This window comes from Hippichthys cyanospilos, chromosome 18, assembly GCF_059441005.1.
Source record: "Hippichthys cyanospilos isolate Australia breed blue-spotted pipefish chromosome 18, RoL_Hcya_1.0, whole genome shotgun sequence".
NCBI classification, from domain to species: domain Eukaryota; kingdom Metazoa; phylum Chordata; class Actinopteri; order Syngnathiformes; family Syngnathidae; genus Hippichthys; species Hippichthys cyanospilos.
Window position 1 is genome coordinate 12478625 of NC_142386.1, and position 14930 is coordinate 12493554.

Genomic DNA, 14930 nt, shown 5'->3' on the forward strand with positions numbered 1-14930 from the left:
TGCCCTGAGAGAATGCATGGAGGCACGGGGAGAGCATGCATACTCCACCCAGCATGAAATGGTTACTTCAAACCAAAACGGCTGATGTCCTTTGTCTTGAGACTTTTTGTGAGTCTTCTCAAGATAGACCTGCCTATTACATTTCATGTTGCTAATTGGAAATGAGCGAGCACAAACACCTGGTAGCCGGGCAGATAGAAGCCTTATTTCAAAGATGCCAATACCAGCCACTGATACTAAGGGCAAATATTTTTTGATTATGCCCCCCCTTTGCCAGTAATTGGTGCTAATCACTGTTTCTTTTCTTTTTTTAATTCAAATTTTCCTTTTTTATAATATGTACATTCTAATAGTTTTTTCAAAATCTTCCTTTCATATTAGTTCATTTTATTTTTAGTTTTTGATTTGTTGTTTATTACTTATGTTATTTTCACACATGCTTAGTCATTTATTCATTATGTGTTTTAGAAAGACAGAAAGGTCTCTACCTACAATTATCAGACATTGAGTTGATTATTTTAAAACCTTTTTTTAACTTCCCTAAAGTTGAGCAAAACGCCGCAGAAATCCCCTCACAATGGACCCTTGCAATAAAAATGTCAAGATGTTCTTTGTGCTGCATGCTCACACCGGCAAAAAATAAAAGGAAGTGACATATGATCTAGCACAAATCTTCTAACGTCCCTTTCCGCAACTCCTCTAGACATTCCTGACCAGGTGATTCGGGTATTCAAAGCAGACCAGCAGAGCTGTTACATCATCATTAGCAAGGACACCACCGCCAAGGATGTGGTGGCGCACGCAGTCAACGAGTTTGGACTGCCGCCGGCCGCCGAGAACTACTCGCTGTGTGAGGTGTCTGTCAGCCCCGAAGGCGTCATCAAGCAGCGCCGCCTGCCTGACCAACTCTCCAAGCTGGCCGACCGCATTCAGCTCAACGGCAGGTAAGTCTATGTAGACCGCTTCTCAAATGCGCTTACTGAAATGACCATAATAGCTTAAGTGAGAATTTTCTCATCATAGATAGAAATTTCATCTAAACTGGCTCGGGTGTTGAATGTTGAATTAAACAAAGTATAGGAAGAAATTTGGTCTCCCTGGTGGAATAGTCCATTTGGCATACTTTACCGTCTCTTACTACTTGGATCCTGAGTGGCAGCAAGGCAGTTGGGTGCAGCGAAGCAGACAGGCTGACATGTTTTTACCCGTCAAAACACTTGGCATGTTACACCAACACCCTTTGTCTCGGGCCCAGTGACTCACATGGTTTTGCTTCACTGTTTTTTCTGTGGTCGAGTCGCTTTGTTTTCTCCATGTGCCATCCTTTCTTTTTTTAAAGGGTGCGTTTTTTTTATATATATATATATATATATATATATATATATATATATATATATATATATATATATATATATATCCATCATTTCTTCTTTTAAAGGTTAGATCTTTTGTAATATTTGTAGAAAATACTGAATCTTAATGGGCAATGGCAGACCAAACTATTTTTCAGTCATTTTGGGACACCCAATCACACCTAAGAACAATTTAGTATGTCCAATTCACCTGCCATGCATACCCGGAGTGAAACCATGCAGGCCCGGGGAGAACATGCAAACTCCACCCTGAAAGGCCAAGGCCAGATGAATTTGAACTCGGATCCCTTATGTACTATTTTGGACAGTATTAAAAAAAAAAAAATCAGAAAATGTTGTTTTACAGTTATATAAATATATACATTGATTATTATTTATTTATTTATTTATTTTTTTTAGTCCAACCCATTGGGAGTAGATTTTCCTCCATGCAGCCTGCAAGCTAAATAGAGATTGACACCCTGGCTTATCCTTACAAGGGTCACGCAGTAAATAAAGGAGCCAGAGAGGCGTTTTACTGACATTAAAATGGAAAACAGTGTCTATAGATCACAATCACTGACGCATATTTCTCTTATCAAATCGGTTGATATGGGAGCGCAGTATTCATAACAAAAGTTCTGCGAGTGGGTGACTGACAGTGACTGTCTGGCTGTGTGCTCCCAAACACACATTTTCGCCGCTACAGCATTTTCTCCAAAAAAAGTTGTAACTAATAAATGAAACGTTGCTGTTTACTTCGTTGACTCTGTGCAATATCTCCCTCAATTTTGTAATCAAACGAAACAAATGGTTGTAGAATGGTTAAAATCTCCAAAAAGTTGACTTTTCATGATAGACCCCCTTTAATATTTACACTTACATAATTGATCGGTCAGAAAATTATGTCACGACAAATGATCACCGATTTTGCCTGAATTGTAAAATATCGAGCCATCTGATTCTAAATTCTAAATGGTAGAACTTTGAGATGTTCCAAACATCTGTGTTTTTATGCACTGCAGGTACTACCTGAAGAACAACATGGAGACGGAGACATTGTGTTCCGACGAGGACGCGCAGGACCTGCTGCGCGAGAGCCACATTTTGTTGCTGCAGCTCAGCACCATGGAGGTGGCGGCCCAGCTCTCCATGCGGGACTTTGAGCTCTTCCGCAACATCGAGTCCGCCGAGTACGTGGACGACCTGTTCAAGCTGGACTCTGCGACGGCGGGCGCCGGCCACCTGAAGCGCTTCGAGGAGGTCATCAATCAGGAGACCTTCTGGGTGGCCACCGAGATCCTCAAGGAGCCCAATGCCCTCAAGAGGATGAAGACCATCAAGCACTTTGTCAAGATCGCGCTGCACTGCCAAGAGTGCAAGAACTTCAACTCCATGTTTGCCATCATCAGGTAGGGATGGACAATTTGCCTCAAACCTAAATGGTACTTTAACAAGATAGATGGTGGTTTGACACATTGGGACATCAATATTTGGACTCGCCCTTTATTGATATTGCACCAAAACATAACATTATCTATTGGGACAAGGATATTTTTCCTATCATTAATAAAAGATACTTCAATGATACATCAACAAATCTGTATTTTATCTCACCCCCAATTGATAGAAGTGTGATATTAGCAATCCTCCAATGATATTTCTCACTTCAAATGTTGCAGTATCAAAATTATACTGTTTTTCTCTGTATTTTCATTGTTTAGATCAGGGATGGTCAAACTATGGCCCGTGGGCCCTTTGTGACCTGCTGTCTATTTTTAAGCAGGCCACGGCATTAACTGAAAATGACATTTTCTCCTGAGAAACGTGTTGCACATCATGTAGGGCTATTCTAAATGTGCAAAAACAGTACAGACCTAACATCATTTCTCTTCACAACATAGTAGTAAATAGGGTTTTTATAGACAAAAAATTTTATAGACAAAATTTGTTTTCTGGTCTTTAAAAATGGCAATTTTACATTATAATACTCAACTGCTATTCAGTGCAGGTGCAGATATTCTCTGGTGGGTTATTCACTCAAACCGCTCCAAAATCTTGCAAAATCCTAAATTATTATCCTTAGGAAAAGACCTTTAGGTCACGGTTTAAAAAAACAAAAAAAAAACTATTATATATATATAAATTAAAATAAAAAAAAAATCTTCAATTGCTTAGTTGATTTTAGTGTGTTTGTTAAATCACTAAATATACACCGTATTTTCCCAACTATAAGGCGCACATAAAAGCCATGTTTTTTTTGTTTTTTTTTTTAGCCTGACGGTGCCCCTTATAATCCTGTGCACTTTATATATTGATCATATCATCTGCTGTCTGCATAAACTGATGACTTCTCTGGCCATTGAGTCGTCAAACCCTTCAGGGCAGTTTGCAAATGCAGCCCCAGCCGCCACTGTGGGTTTGATTCCATGCGCACCTTAAAGCCGCAAATTTATGTTGTGAAAGCACCACTTCACTGACATTACTTCTAGAAAAAAATAAAACTGTTGTTTATTCATTTTTTGGCGTGAACAGAGCTGTGAGAATGCTTATATTCTATTAATACCGTTTGAGGGACTTTGATCATTCTGATCATTGAGTTGACATTGCTTTGAGTGCAGCTCCATATAGTGGCTACATAACAGAATGCAAATGCAGGTACAGCCACCACTAGTTTTTATTCCATGTGCTTTATAATCTGGTGTGCCTTGTATACAAATTTCTTTTAAAATTAGGCCATTCATTGAAGGTGCGTCTTGTACTCCGGTGTGTCTTATAGTGCGGAAAATACGAAAAATAAATTAAAAGTGGCCCTTGCAGCTTTTGATCTTTCCGTATGTGGTCTTCAGAAGAAAAAGTTTGGACATACCTGCTTTAGATTTTGGTCAGGACAAAATATTCCAATCTCTTGTATTGTTAAATTTTTATAGTACAATGTCATGACTCAATACTCAGTGACAAATTGTCAACGTTGAACTTCGCACGACCACTTAGTTATCACACTACCAGGAACATCGCACGACCACTTAGTTATCACACTACCAGGAGTGTGCCATCACCATCTAAAATACTGTGAGAATGAAGTAGAAGAAAATGATCCCAACAATGGTCAAAATACCGCAGAAGGAGAAAGTATAACATTGATTTGGGGCAGGAGAAAATGTGAACAAGTTTTACTGAGCTGTGAATTTGTGCCACATTCAGCGGTTTGAACCTGGCCCCGGTGGCTCGCCTGCGCAGCTCGTGGGAGAAACTGCCCAGCAAGTACGACAAACTCTTCGGGGACCTGCAGGACGTCTTTGACCCGTCGCGCAACATGGCCAAGTACCGCAACGTCCTGAGCGGCCAAAGCATGCAGCCGCCCGTCATCCCGCTCTTCCCTGTGGTCAAGAAGGACCTCACATTCCTGCATGAAGGTGCGCTTGTTTTGTCAAGCAAAAAATAATTTTGAAGTTTCGTTTGTGGCTGCTGGACTTCTTCTTTGCTGTCATTTGATGCCCCGTGAAGATACTTTACTTCTGCTAAAGACTTCTGCCATTAATCACATTTCATTTGATTCGAGTCAGTCCAAAACCAACTCGGGCTCACTTCTGCTTAGGAAAAACCATTGTGAAAACTGTAGCATCATTATATAACGATATGCACAGATACTGCCCATCAAATTGTTTATGTACCTAAACAGAAAACAATACTATTTATTGGGATATCATCCTTAATATTAAACTTAAAATAAATCTTTCAGCATACTGATTTCCTACTATTCATAATTGTAACAATTACAAAATAAGTATCCAGCACAATGGGATATTGTTTGTTGTTTTTTACTACAAGTGTTATCAATACAATACTTTGCAATATCAATATTTTATCCCCATCAATACTGCACGAAATGACAATATGGCACGTGGGTACATTACTAATTTGTCTTGCGTTTGATCAATACCCAAAATTATATCACTACAATACTTTACCGACTAAATACTGAACATCAGTAATATTGATATTGAGGATATTGATATTTTGCCCTGATGCCCAGTAATGATACCAAAGGAGGTAATACATTTACATCAGGATAGTAATACTGCACTTTGTCCCACTTATGATCAGAACCCCAATAGATATCAATATTCTATTTTTGCACACACCCAATCAACACCAAAAGTGATATCAATACTTGATCCCACTTCTGTGTGTCCACCAGGCAACGACTCAACGGTGGAAGGCCTGGTGAACTTCGAGAAACTGCGGATGATCGCCAAGGAGATTCGACACGTTGTCCGCATGACCTCGGCCAACATGGACCCCGCGCTGATGTTCAGGCAACGGTCAGCCATCTTTGTAGTCTTTTAATGTCGAGCTGGGGTACATTTCTTCAGGTTTTGTGATTATCACGGTACTGCATTCTTCTACTTCCCGTCACACAATGTCAGCGTGCGGTGGGTCTGCATTGGAGGAACGCCACTGCCCCTTGCAGACTTTTTTAGTGCACTACAAGAGTGGATGGACAAGTTGACAAAATCACATTCTTTACTTGTCACATCCCTATGTTTTTGTCCATGCAGTCTTGTGGCAATTAGTGGGCAAATTTATTCAAATTATCAAAAGTTATAAAATAATTGTTTTGTTTATTTAGCCAGTTTTTGGCAAATTAAATCCATCCATGAATGCTCCTTTGGGCACATGTTATTTGTGAGGATTTTTAAAAAATCATTCATTTATGTAATTGCAAAATTGGCTTAGTGATTATAATTAATACATTAGTATTAATAAGTAATACGGGGGGGGTGATGCCGGAGGGCGCAGCTGACGCCAGGGAAAAGGCTTTCTTTTTGTTATGTGACATGTAGTTGCAATTAAATAAGTGTTCATTTTTCTATTATTTTAGAAGTTTAGAAGTTACAGGCATTTTGATGCACTTGGTTATTTTTTTTTCTGTTGTAGACTAAGCTGTCACCCGTATTAACATGGTAACACTTTTTCAAAGTTGATTTATATTGCGTTTTTCTTTTGTTAATGTTAAAAAGAATACAGGTTTAGGTATAGAATTTTTAAAGATAACAATCCTATTTAAATTCAGCGCGTCAAATGGATGAGCTGCTGTACACATTTGACATCTGTTTAATTAAAAAAATACTTGTATAAATTACTTGATTCTCAATTAGATAAGCGGTAAACAATGGATGGACTAAATAACCCATTTCAAATATGCGACTTACATTAAAAAAAAAAAATAGCATTTAAAAAGTTTGCCCACTTGCTGTCTGTGGTCACGTCCCACATTTTTTGCATGTTTTTTTACACCATCCATTTCATGACCCAAACCCGAGAACGAAAACAGTTCTTGTCCTCACGCTTCAATTTTCACGCCTTTCGCTTGCAGGAAGAAGAGGTGGAAGAGTTTAGGGTAAGTCCCCAGGTCCCACCCCCTTCCCCGTGCCAGTCTGTCTATCGGCATCCCCCTCGAAAAAAAAAAAAAGCATGCGGAGAACCTGACTGGAGTGTATGTTTGCCTGTGCTTGTGCATCATTAACATGCTCCATTGACATTGTCCATCCATCAGCATTGATCCATCTGTTGTGCGTCTGAGCCCGATAATAGCTTCAAATGCTAACAAGCTAAGCATTTAAGGAAAAAAAAGAAACCCTGGATGGAACTACCTGGACTCTGCATCCCATAATATTCCTTGTATTCAGTTGTCACCAATGCCCTAACTCTCTTGATGTAGTCTACAGCATGGCGTGGCTAGCTGCATGGACTTATTGTGCTACCGTAATATTATTATTGATAATGAAATCAGTATTTTGTTGAGCTTTGATTTGGGGTTTTAGACAGCATTGGGTTAATGTTCCAATATTTGTACTACAGTATTTTGTTGAGCTATTCGTTGGGGCGTATACAGCATTGGGTTAATGATTCATTATTTGTATGATGCTGTTCTTTTTCATTCATGAGTATTATATTATTTTAAAGTATTAACCCATTTAAGCCCAAATTTTACCTGGACATGAAAACATCCAAATCATACGCCATTGGTAATCCTTTGAAATAATCAAGAACTTTTTTTAAAGTGAAATAATCGATGAAAAGGTGTGTTTTATGGCCGGTCACAACAATGTAATTCCTCATTGTGCAAACACACCAAACCAATTTGAGTAAGTGCAAATGCATACATACATCATCTTAAAGATCATGTGTATGAAAAATCTTTGTTCTATGTTTATTTTAACATACTTTACTAACCTTTTGTTTGCGAGCTTTGAGGCTGTCATCTTTCTTTCGAAGTGCAACCACAAAGTAAACAGCTCTGGTCATGTGACAATATTCTCTAAACGTGACATTGCACACATTTTATCTACACATTGTAATATTTCAGTCCATGAAAAATGATTGAACAATCATTTATACAGCCTCATGAATAGAATTTTCTTTACGGTCGTTTTTGTGACCGATGGGTTGAAATGGGTTAATTATTTTGTTTCATTGTATTACTGTTATTTCAAAACATGCAAAATCACATATAACTCATTCAATGCCATTAATGACTATAGACCTCAAAGATCAATTGTACTGGTTGAAAAGAGTTTCAAATTTATTCTTATATGCTCATCATATTGAATTTGTTTGAATGTTGAATTATTAGGTGAAAATAGTCTTGTTTTTGTCTTGATTACAGATTACAATTACAGATATACCTGTGAATATATATATATATATATATATATATATATATATATATATATATATATATATATATATATATTAGGTGTAAGAGTAGTAGTAGTTAGTATAAGAGCTTTATTTTATTTGAATTTGCGATAATAGAGCTTGAGGCAACCTTAAAAAAAAACTGAGCAAACATTGAAACTCATCTGCAGGTCCCTGAGTCAGGGCAGCACCAACTCCAACATGCTGGACGTGCAGGGCAGCGGGCACAAGAAACGCGTGCGTCGCAGTTCACTGCTCAATGCCAAGAAGTTGTACGAGGATGCGCAAATGGCGCGCAAGGTCAAGCAGTACCTTTCGAACCTGACGGTGGAAACGGACGAGGACAAGCACCAGATCATGTCACTGCAATGCGAGCCCTCATACACCACCAGTGAGTGCGCACAAAAAATATTTCACACTGGTCATTTCTCTTACGCTACAACCAGTATCTTTTTTTTTCTAGTTTCAAAGAACCTGAGCGACCGGAGGTCCGCCAAGTCGGACATGTCACCCGTGTCCCTGCGGTCGGCGCTGCCTTCGGGGAAGACCCAGAACCGGGTTTCGCAGGTGCTTCAGGTGCAGGTACCGCTCAACCCGCTACGCAAGAAGAGCACGGCCAAGGACTTCGGCCCGCCCAGTGAGTACCTGAATGGCTTAATGCAGGGGTGGCCAAGTTCGGTCCTCAAGAGCCACAATCCAGACTGTTTTCAATGTATCTCTTCAACCAACACACCTGAGTCAAATCGGTGTCGTTATCAGGATTGTGCAAAGCATGCTGATGAGCTAATCATTTGAATCAGGTGTGTTAGTTGAAGAGACACACAATGAAAACAGGCTGGATTGTGGCTCTTGAGGACCGAACTTGGCCACCCCTGGCTTAATGCATCGCAGTATGATCCCAAATATTCAGCCTCTTATGATTTCTTTGATTCCAGACTTCAGCTCCTCTCAGGTGGTGAAGAAAGCACCCACCAGCTCGGCGGACGAGTGGACCTCCAAGAGGCCCTCAGATGACACTGTGTCCACTGTCTCATCGTTGCACTCAAGCCCCACCGTGTCGCCGCAGGGCTCGCCGCGCAAAGGCCCTTCGGCCAAAGCCCAGACCTGCTCTGGACAGATGAACCTGTCGGGCTCGTCGTCGTCGTTGACCAGCGAGGCCAGCACCAAAGCCAGCACCGTTAGCCTGCGCAGCTACGGCATAGGTAGGCCAGCCTAACCAAAGCAAACCAAACCATAGGGATACCAAACACAGTATTAGACTTAGCCTCAGTGCTGTACTGACCCCACTTATTCAGTTAACTAACTGAAAGAGGAACCAACATCAGTGCTCCCGTTTGCCCACGTCCCTGTGTCCGCAACACATAATTTTTGCCATGGGATGCATACTTTCAAATACTTTTTAATTTTTTTTTTTTTTTGTAGGTGGGTATTTTGAAACATTTGGTTCACACAAGGCAATTTTAGCCAGCAGCGGTAACCTGCTCTGCTCTGTGACTTACACTCTTTGGCTGCCTTAGCCAATCACGTTCTCACGTTCACTTCCGGGTTTGTCGGCTTGAGTTACAACTGTAAATTACCGCAGCTATGCTTATGATACTTTTGCGCAGTGTTTTTGATATCTTTCGAGGTAGGACGCTAGCAGTATATCGAGCTAAATTGTGGGTCAAGAACGTTAAACCAATCGAACTTTCCCCACCGTCCAAACATCCAAATCCAGCCCGCTGGGAGTTTTTTGGCTTTCGAAAATGAGACTCTCATTGGCATGAAATGACAGAATCCACATAGTGCAATTTATTAATACAAATAGTAGTTGAACGATTGATTTGAAGTAAACACTCAGTGGCAGTTAATTTCAAATCAGTCAACTTTCAAAGTATTTTTATGCATTTATACTATAAACAAAATGGTTTATATTCAAAAAATGTTATTTACCAAAAGATTTTGAATGTATACATTTTAGAACTGTCATTTTGTAATATTTTTGTTTCCGCTTTGCAGGTTACGCGCTGCTTCCTCCGGGCAAAACGGATAACCTGTCCGACTCCAGTCACAGCGAGATCTCGTCTCGCTCCAGCATCTGCTCGGTGGACTCCGTGCCCGCCCCGGGTCTAGAGGAGCGCAGTAATAGCATTGGCGGCAGGACATCTGTCGCGTCCGCCACCGCCGCCCCCACCGTGCCGGCCGGCGTGCCGACCCCGGAGAGCGCAGCGGCCACACACCTGAATGTGGACTACAGTCAGCCCAGCACAAGGTAAGTCCACTTATCCTCGTCAATATGTTTGTTTACCATAAGTAACTCCCCTCTGTCTCCTTCCTGTGACACAGCTCTCCTTCATCTTCTGCCATGGTGGCGTTGTCATCTCGGGGTTATGCCACGCGAGGCTCAACCTTCATGTCCTCCATCTCCACGGAGGAGTTGACCCCCGACTTGGCGTCCCTGGACTCAGTGGCCGACAGCGGGCGAGGCAGCTGGACGTCGTGCGGCTCCAACTCCCACGACTCCTTCCAGAGCTTGCCCGCATCCTCCTGCCGCCCGTGGGACCATGGCGTCCATGGGCACCCACTGGCTCTCACTCACCGGCTGGCCGGCACCTCCATCGCCGGGGCGGACGCCGCCCGCGAATCGGAGCTGGCTAAGCAGTCGCGGCAGAGCTGGGCGTCGTCCGGCTCCTTGTCAGATACATACGAGGGGAATTACGGAACAGTAAAGCGGAGGAACACCGCTGAGCAGCAGCAGGCGCGTCATGGCTCCGCATCCTCCGCCTCCCCGACCAATGACGAAGGAGTGCCGAGCGCCGACCCCGCCTACAAAACAGTGACGTCCAGCACGGACAAGGGGCTCATCGGTAAGGACTCAGCTGCATGATAGTGCAAAAGATTTTACGTCAACCTTCATGAAAAGCTTCAGTGATGTGAGTCAGCAATAGCCTTGAAAACCTTTAATTTCCCTCAAAATGCTAAGCAAATGTTAGTTTGAAATTTTAGCATGGTCTGTGAATTGAAATTTAATTCTGTATGACTTGTTGTTGTATAACCAGCTCAGCTTGTACCCAGCCTTCTACCTGATAGCTGCGAGCTTCGTGAGGGTGGGTGGATGGATGGATGGATATGCCAACGACTGAATGTATGGATGGATTGATGGAAGGATGGATGGATACCCTAATAACTGGATGGATGGACGGATGCACTGCACAGGCCATGGATGGGGCTAAAGATTCGAAGGATGGATGGATATGCTAACAACTACATGGATGGTGCTAACGATTTGAAGAATGGATGATGGATGGATACGCTAACAACTACATGGATGGATGGGGCTAATGATTTGAAGGATGGATGGATTGATGAACTAACAAATGGATGGGTGGATGATGGATGGATATGCTAATGACTGAATGTCTGGATGGATGGATGGATGGATGAGGCTAATGATTTGAAGGATGCATGGATGATTTGATTGATCAATCGCTGAACAAGCAGAAAATCGGATGGATGGGTGGATGGATGGATGACGATGCTAATGATTTGAAGGCTGGCTGGATGGATGAGGCTAACGATTTAGTGGATGGATGAATGGATGGATACGCTAACAATTGGATGCATGGATGATGGACGGATAGAAAGCTGGGCCTCGCTGTGCATGTGGAAAAGGCTAATCTAATAAAAGAATGTAACTTTAGTTATTCAGTTTTAAAAAATGAATGCCACCAGTATTTCATGCTAAATGTTTTTTTGTGGGCCTCAATAGTAGTTGGTGCAAAACATACTAGCAGCATATTAGTTTCAATGATAAGGCTGGCCTCGTTGTAGGACTGTTTCTATGTGAGCTGCCATCCTTCATCTCACTGCTTCTCGTCATGTTTTGCTTCATGGTGTTTTCCCAGTCGTCACCACCACTTAATTTCTCCATGGTTTGCTTCTGTTATCCCCCCTTCACTTCCCTTCCCCGTTGCTTTTTGTGTGTTCCTCCATCGCCTCCATCCAGTGTACTGCATCACCTCCCCCGCCAAGGACGAGCGTTACCGTGCTCCTCCTCCCACCCCCCCAGGCTACCAGGGTCTGGCTCTGGGTGACGTCAAAGACGGACACAGCGGCCCGGTGGTGGTGGCGATGGCGGCGGGGTCGTCCATTAGGCCTCCCCACCTCAAACCGCCCGACTACAGCGTGGCCATGCAGAGGAGCAAACTCCTACAGAGCCCCGGAGCCGCCGGGAGCTTGGCAGAGGCCTGGAGGCTTGCCGGTAGCCACCTGGGAACACGCGACATGGCCGACAGCGAGGACGGTACGCGATTGCTCCTTTTTCCCCTTTGCTTTGATGCGTCATGTCCAAACAGCCCAGTCTTTCATCCAAATCAATTAAGTTCTGGCTGCAAAAATAAATCGAAAAGCTTGGAATAATTCGGCTGCAGAAACCGCTCAAAGCAAAATCTCTTCATCAAAGCTTCGTCGGAATCGTTTTACCACGCGCTTATGCTTTTTCCTTTTGACTCTTTTGCAGATGAACAAGTTTCCGCCGTGTAGACGCTGGGATGTCCTGGCTCTGGACTATGCCAGGCACAATTTTGACCACCTCCTGGAGCTGGTGCCTGCTTCATTTGAAAAAGGAAAACATTTAATAGCTCTTAACATGGAAAAAAGAAGAAAAAGGAGTTTGAGCATTTTTTTCGACTCCTTTCAACTTTGCACGACAAAATGGCCGACAGAAGAATCCCAGGATAACACATTTAATGTCCATTTGTTGCCTCGACCTCACCACACGCCCCCTTGAAATTTGTGCCTGCTTCACTTGAAAACAAGCAACATTTTAAAGACTTCAAGAACAGGAAATGGAAGAGAAAATTTGATGTTTTTAAGACTTTTTATGATTATTGTACATTTGAACCACCTTTTTCCGGGGATGAGGTGACTGACACTTACTGTTCTCAGAGGAAACAAAATGGCCGCCTCCTCAAGCTAGCTACTCACATGGTGTGCTACCTCTTGGAACATTTGGTGGGCCAAACCATGTTTTGTTTATTTTAAAAACTTGCTTTGTTTACAGTGAGTTGGATGAAAGTGTTAGCTCCGCCCCCTTTGTATTTAACTACGCCATGGCCCCATGGTCTACATCATACAAAAAACGATTGCTCCTCGCTGTCTTACATCCGCTCTTTTAGCAACGTTTCCGACACTTAAATTGCTAACAGGTTTGCATACGTTTAGATACTTGAATGAATGGAAACATACAGATATATATCTTTTTTTTGTTGTTGGTTTATCTTTTTTTTAGTTGTTGGTTTTGCTGTACATTAATGATGGTGTATAGATAACAGAACGTGGATCATTTTTTAATCTTTTGTTCCAAAAGAACATGTTTTTATTTTCTTTGTTGGCTCCCCCGCTTGTGTATTTTTCATAGACGATGTATGTGCGTGTGCGTTTGGAGGTGCAGGATTTATTTATTTATCTCAACACAAAAACACAAAAATCTTGACCCCTGGTTTCCTGGATCTCAGGCTTTATCAGATTTCCTAGGTGCCTGTGTGGGTCTTCTTAGGATCCCTCATGTGGCTCTTGGGGGCCTTTGACAAATTGTGGGTCCCCTTCCCTCTATTTTAGCACTCCTAGTTTTTATGGTCTAACTCGGCCTGTATTTTATCTCTTGTTCTTGCCCTACAATTCTGGGAAGCTTTTTTTTCACATAGGTCACCACCTAGATCTCCTACAGGTCCTTTTTCGTGCACATTTTTAGGTTTTCTGGACCTCTTATGTGTTGACGTTTTTACGTCACCTTGGCTCCTTGTGGTTCCCCACTCGTTCCCTTGGGTGCACTTATGTTTGTCCGACACTCCAAAGAACCTCTTTTGGATTATTATAAACTTCCATCCTCCCAGTAGGTTCCTTGAAGAGGATCTTTCATACCCCCCCCAACTGAGTCGCCATTTTGACACTTTAATCTTTTTTGTTTTTTTGCACAGCTCCACTCCTCACGTCCTAAACCACCAGTATTATCTCTTTTAAATTTTTGTACAAAGTCAATCAATCTTCTAATTAGTCTTCTCGGGCCTCCATTCGATCCCTCCAATAAAATGCAATAAGTGATGTGAATGAGAAGTGATGACGAGAATGCACAATAAGCTGTAAAAGTGAGTGCTGGCTGTAAAAGTGAGTGCTGTGTTTAACGTCCTTTGTGTGTACATGTGGCACGCGTCCCGTTGCTGTTTTTTATGTCTTTTACAAAGACTACTCCGTTTTGGCCTTGTACGCTTTGTATATGTAGATTTTCTATCGGTGGATTGTACATAGTTGTTCTATTTTTGTTGAAAAGGATGTGTACAGAGGATTTAAAACAAAGAAAGGACGTTTTATTTCCTTTTAAGTCTACTGAAATTAGACAATGAATAAAATCTTAAAATAGAAACTCGTGTCGTCATTATAGTGTTTGTGACTTTAAAGTCAAGATTCAAGATAGTCACTCACTGCCTTCATTGTTAAGGAGACCGTTTTTATAATAAATCCCATTTGATTATCTTGAGCGTGTGTGCCTAATTTGTTCGGAAAAAAAAACTGCCTTGGACGCCGTCTTATCCACAACTTGTAGTGATGATTAAACTCATGCGAAGAAAAATAGGGATGAAACGCAGTATCACAACAATAAAACGACTTTAACGTTATGCGTAACCATTTCTACATTTGTTATTTGCAAAAGAAATGTGTTTAAATGCAGGATTCTCTGTCAATGTCTCGTTTAGCAGGTTTTCTGTATGTCTCTTAATGTCATATTTGCTCTACTCAACTTCGGCAAAAATGAGGGAGACAAATATTTTCGAGTGCACTTCGGACGTCCTTACGCTGATGACATCGTGCTTTCTGCTTTGAGACAGACAAGACCGC

At 41.9% G+C, this 14930-nt stretch overlaps 1 protein-coding gene across 4 annotated transcripts in view; it reads left to right on the forward strand.

Moving 5' to 3' along the window:
• Positions 1–14571, forward strand: part of rapgef6 (Rap guanine nucleotide exchange factor (GEF) 6) — an 83923-nt gene extending 69352 nt beyond the window's left edge. For 3 of the 4 annotated variants that reach the window (XM_088440714.1, XM_088440715.1, XM_088440716.1), the window contains 12 exons: positions 704–944; positions 2378–2764; positions 4557–4768; positions 5554–5677; positions 6733–6756; positions 8228–8448; positions 8521–8694; positions 8993–9259; positions 10056–10308; positions 10383–10903; positions 12043–12339; positions 12556–14571. In XM_088440714.1, coding sequence (XP_088296840.1) covers positions 704–944; positions 2378–2764; positions 4557–4768; positions 5554–5677; positions 6733–6756; positions 8228–8448; positions 8521–8694; positions 8993–9259; positions 10056–10308; positions 10383–10903; positions 12043–12339; positions 12556–12578 — 2744 coding nt within the window. In that variant the 3' untranslated portion in view covers positions 12579–14571. The remainder of the gene's footprint in view (positions 1–703; positions 945–2377; positions 2765–4556; positions 4769–5553; positions 5678–6732; positions 6757–8227; positions 8449–8520; positions 8695–8992; positions 9260–10055; positions 10309–10382; positions 10904–12042; positions 12340–12555) is intronic. The other variant, XM_088440717.1, reaches the window with a different exon arrangement.
• Positions 14572–14930: the final 359 nt, after the last annotated feature.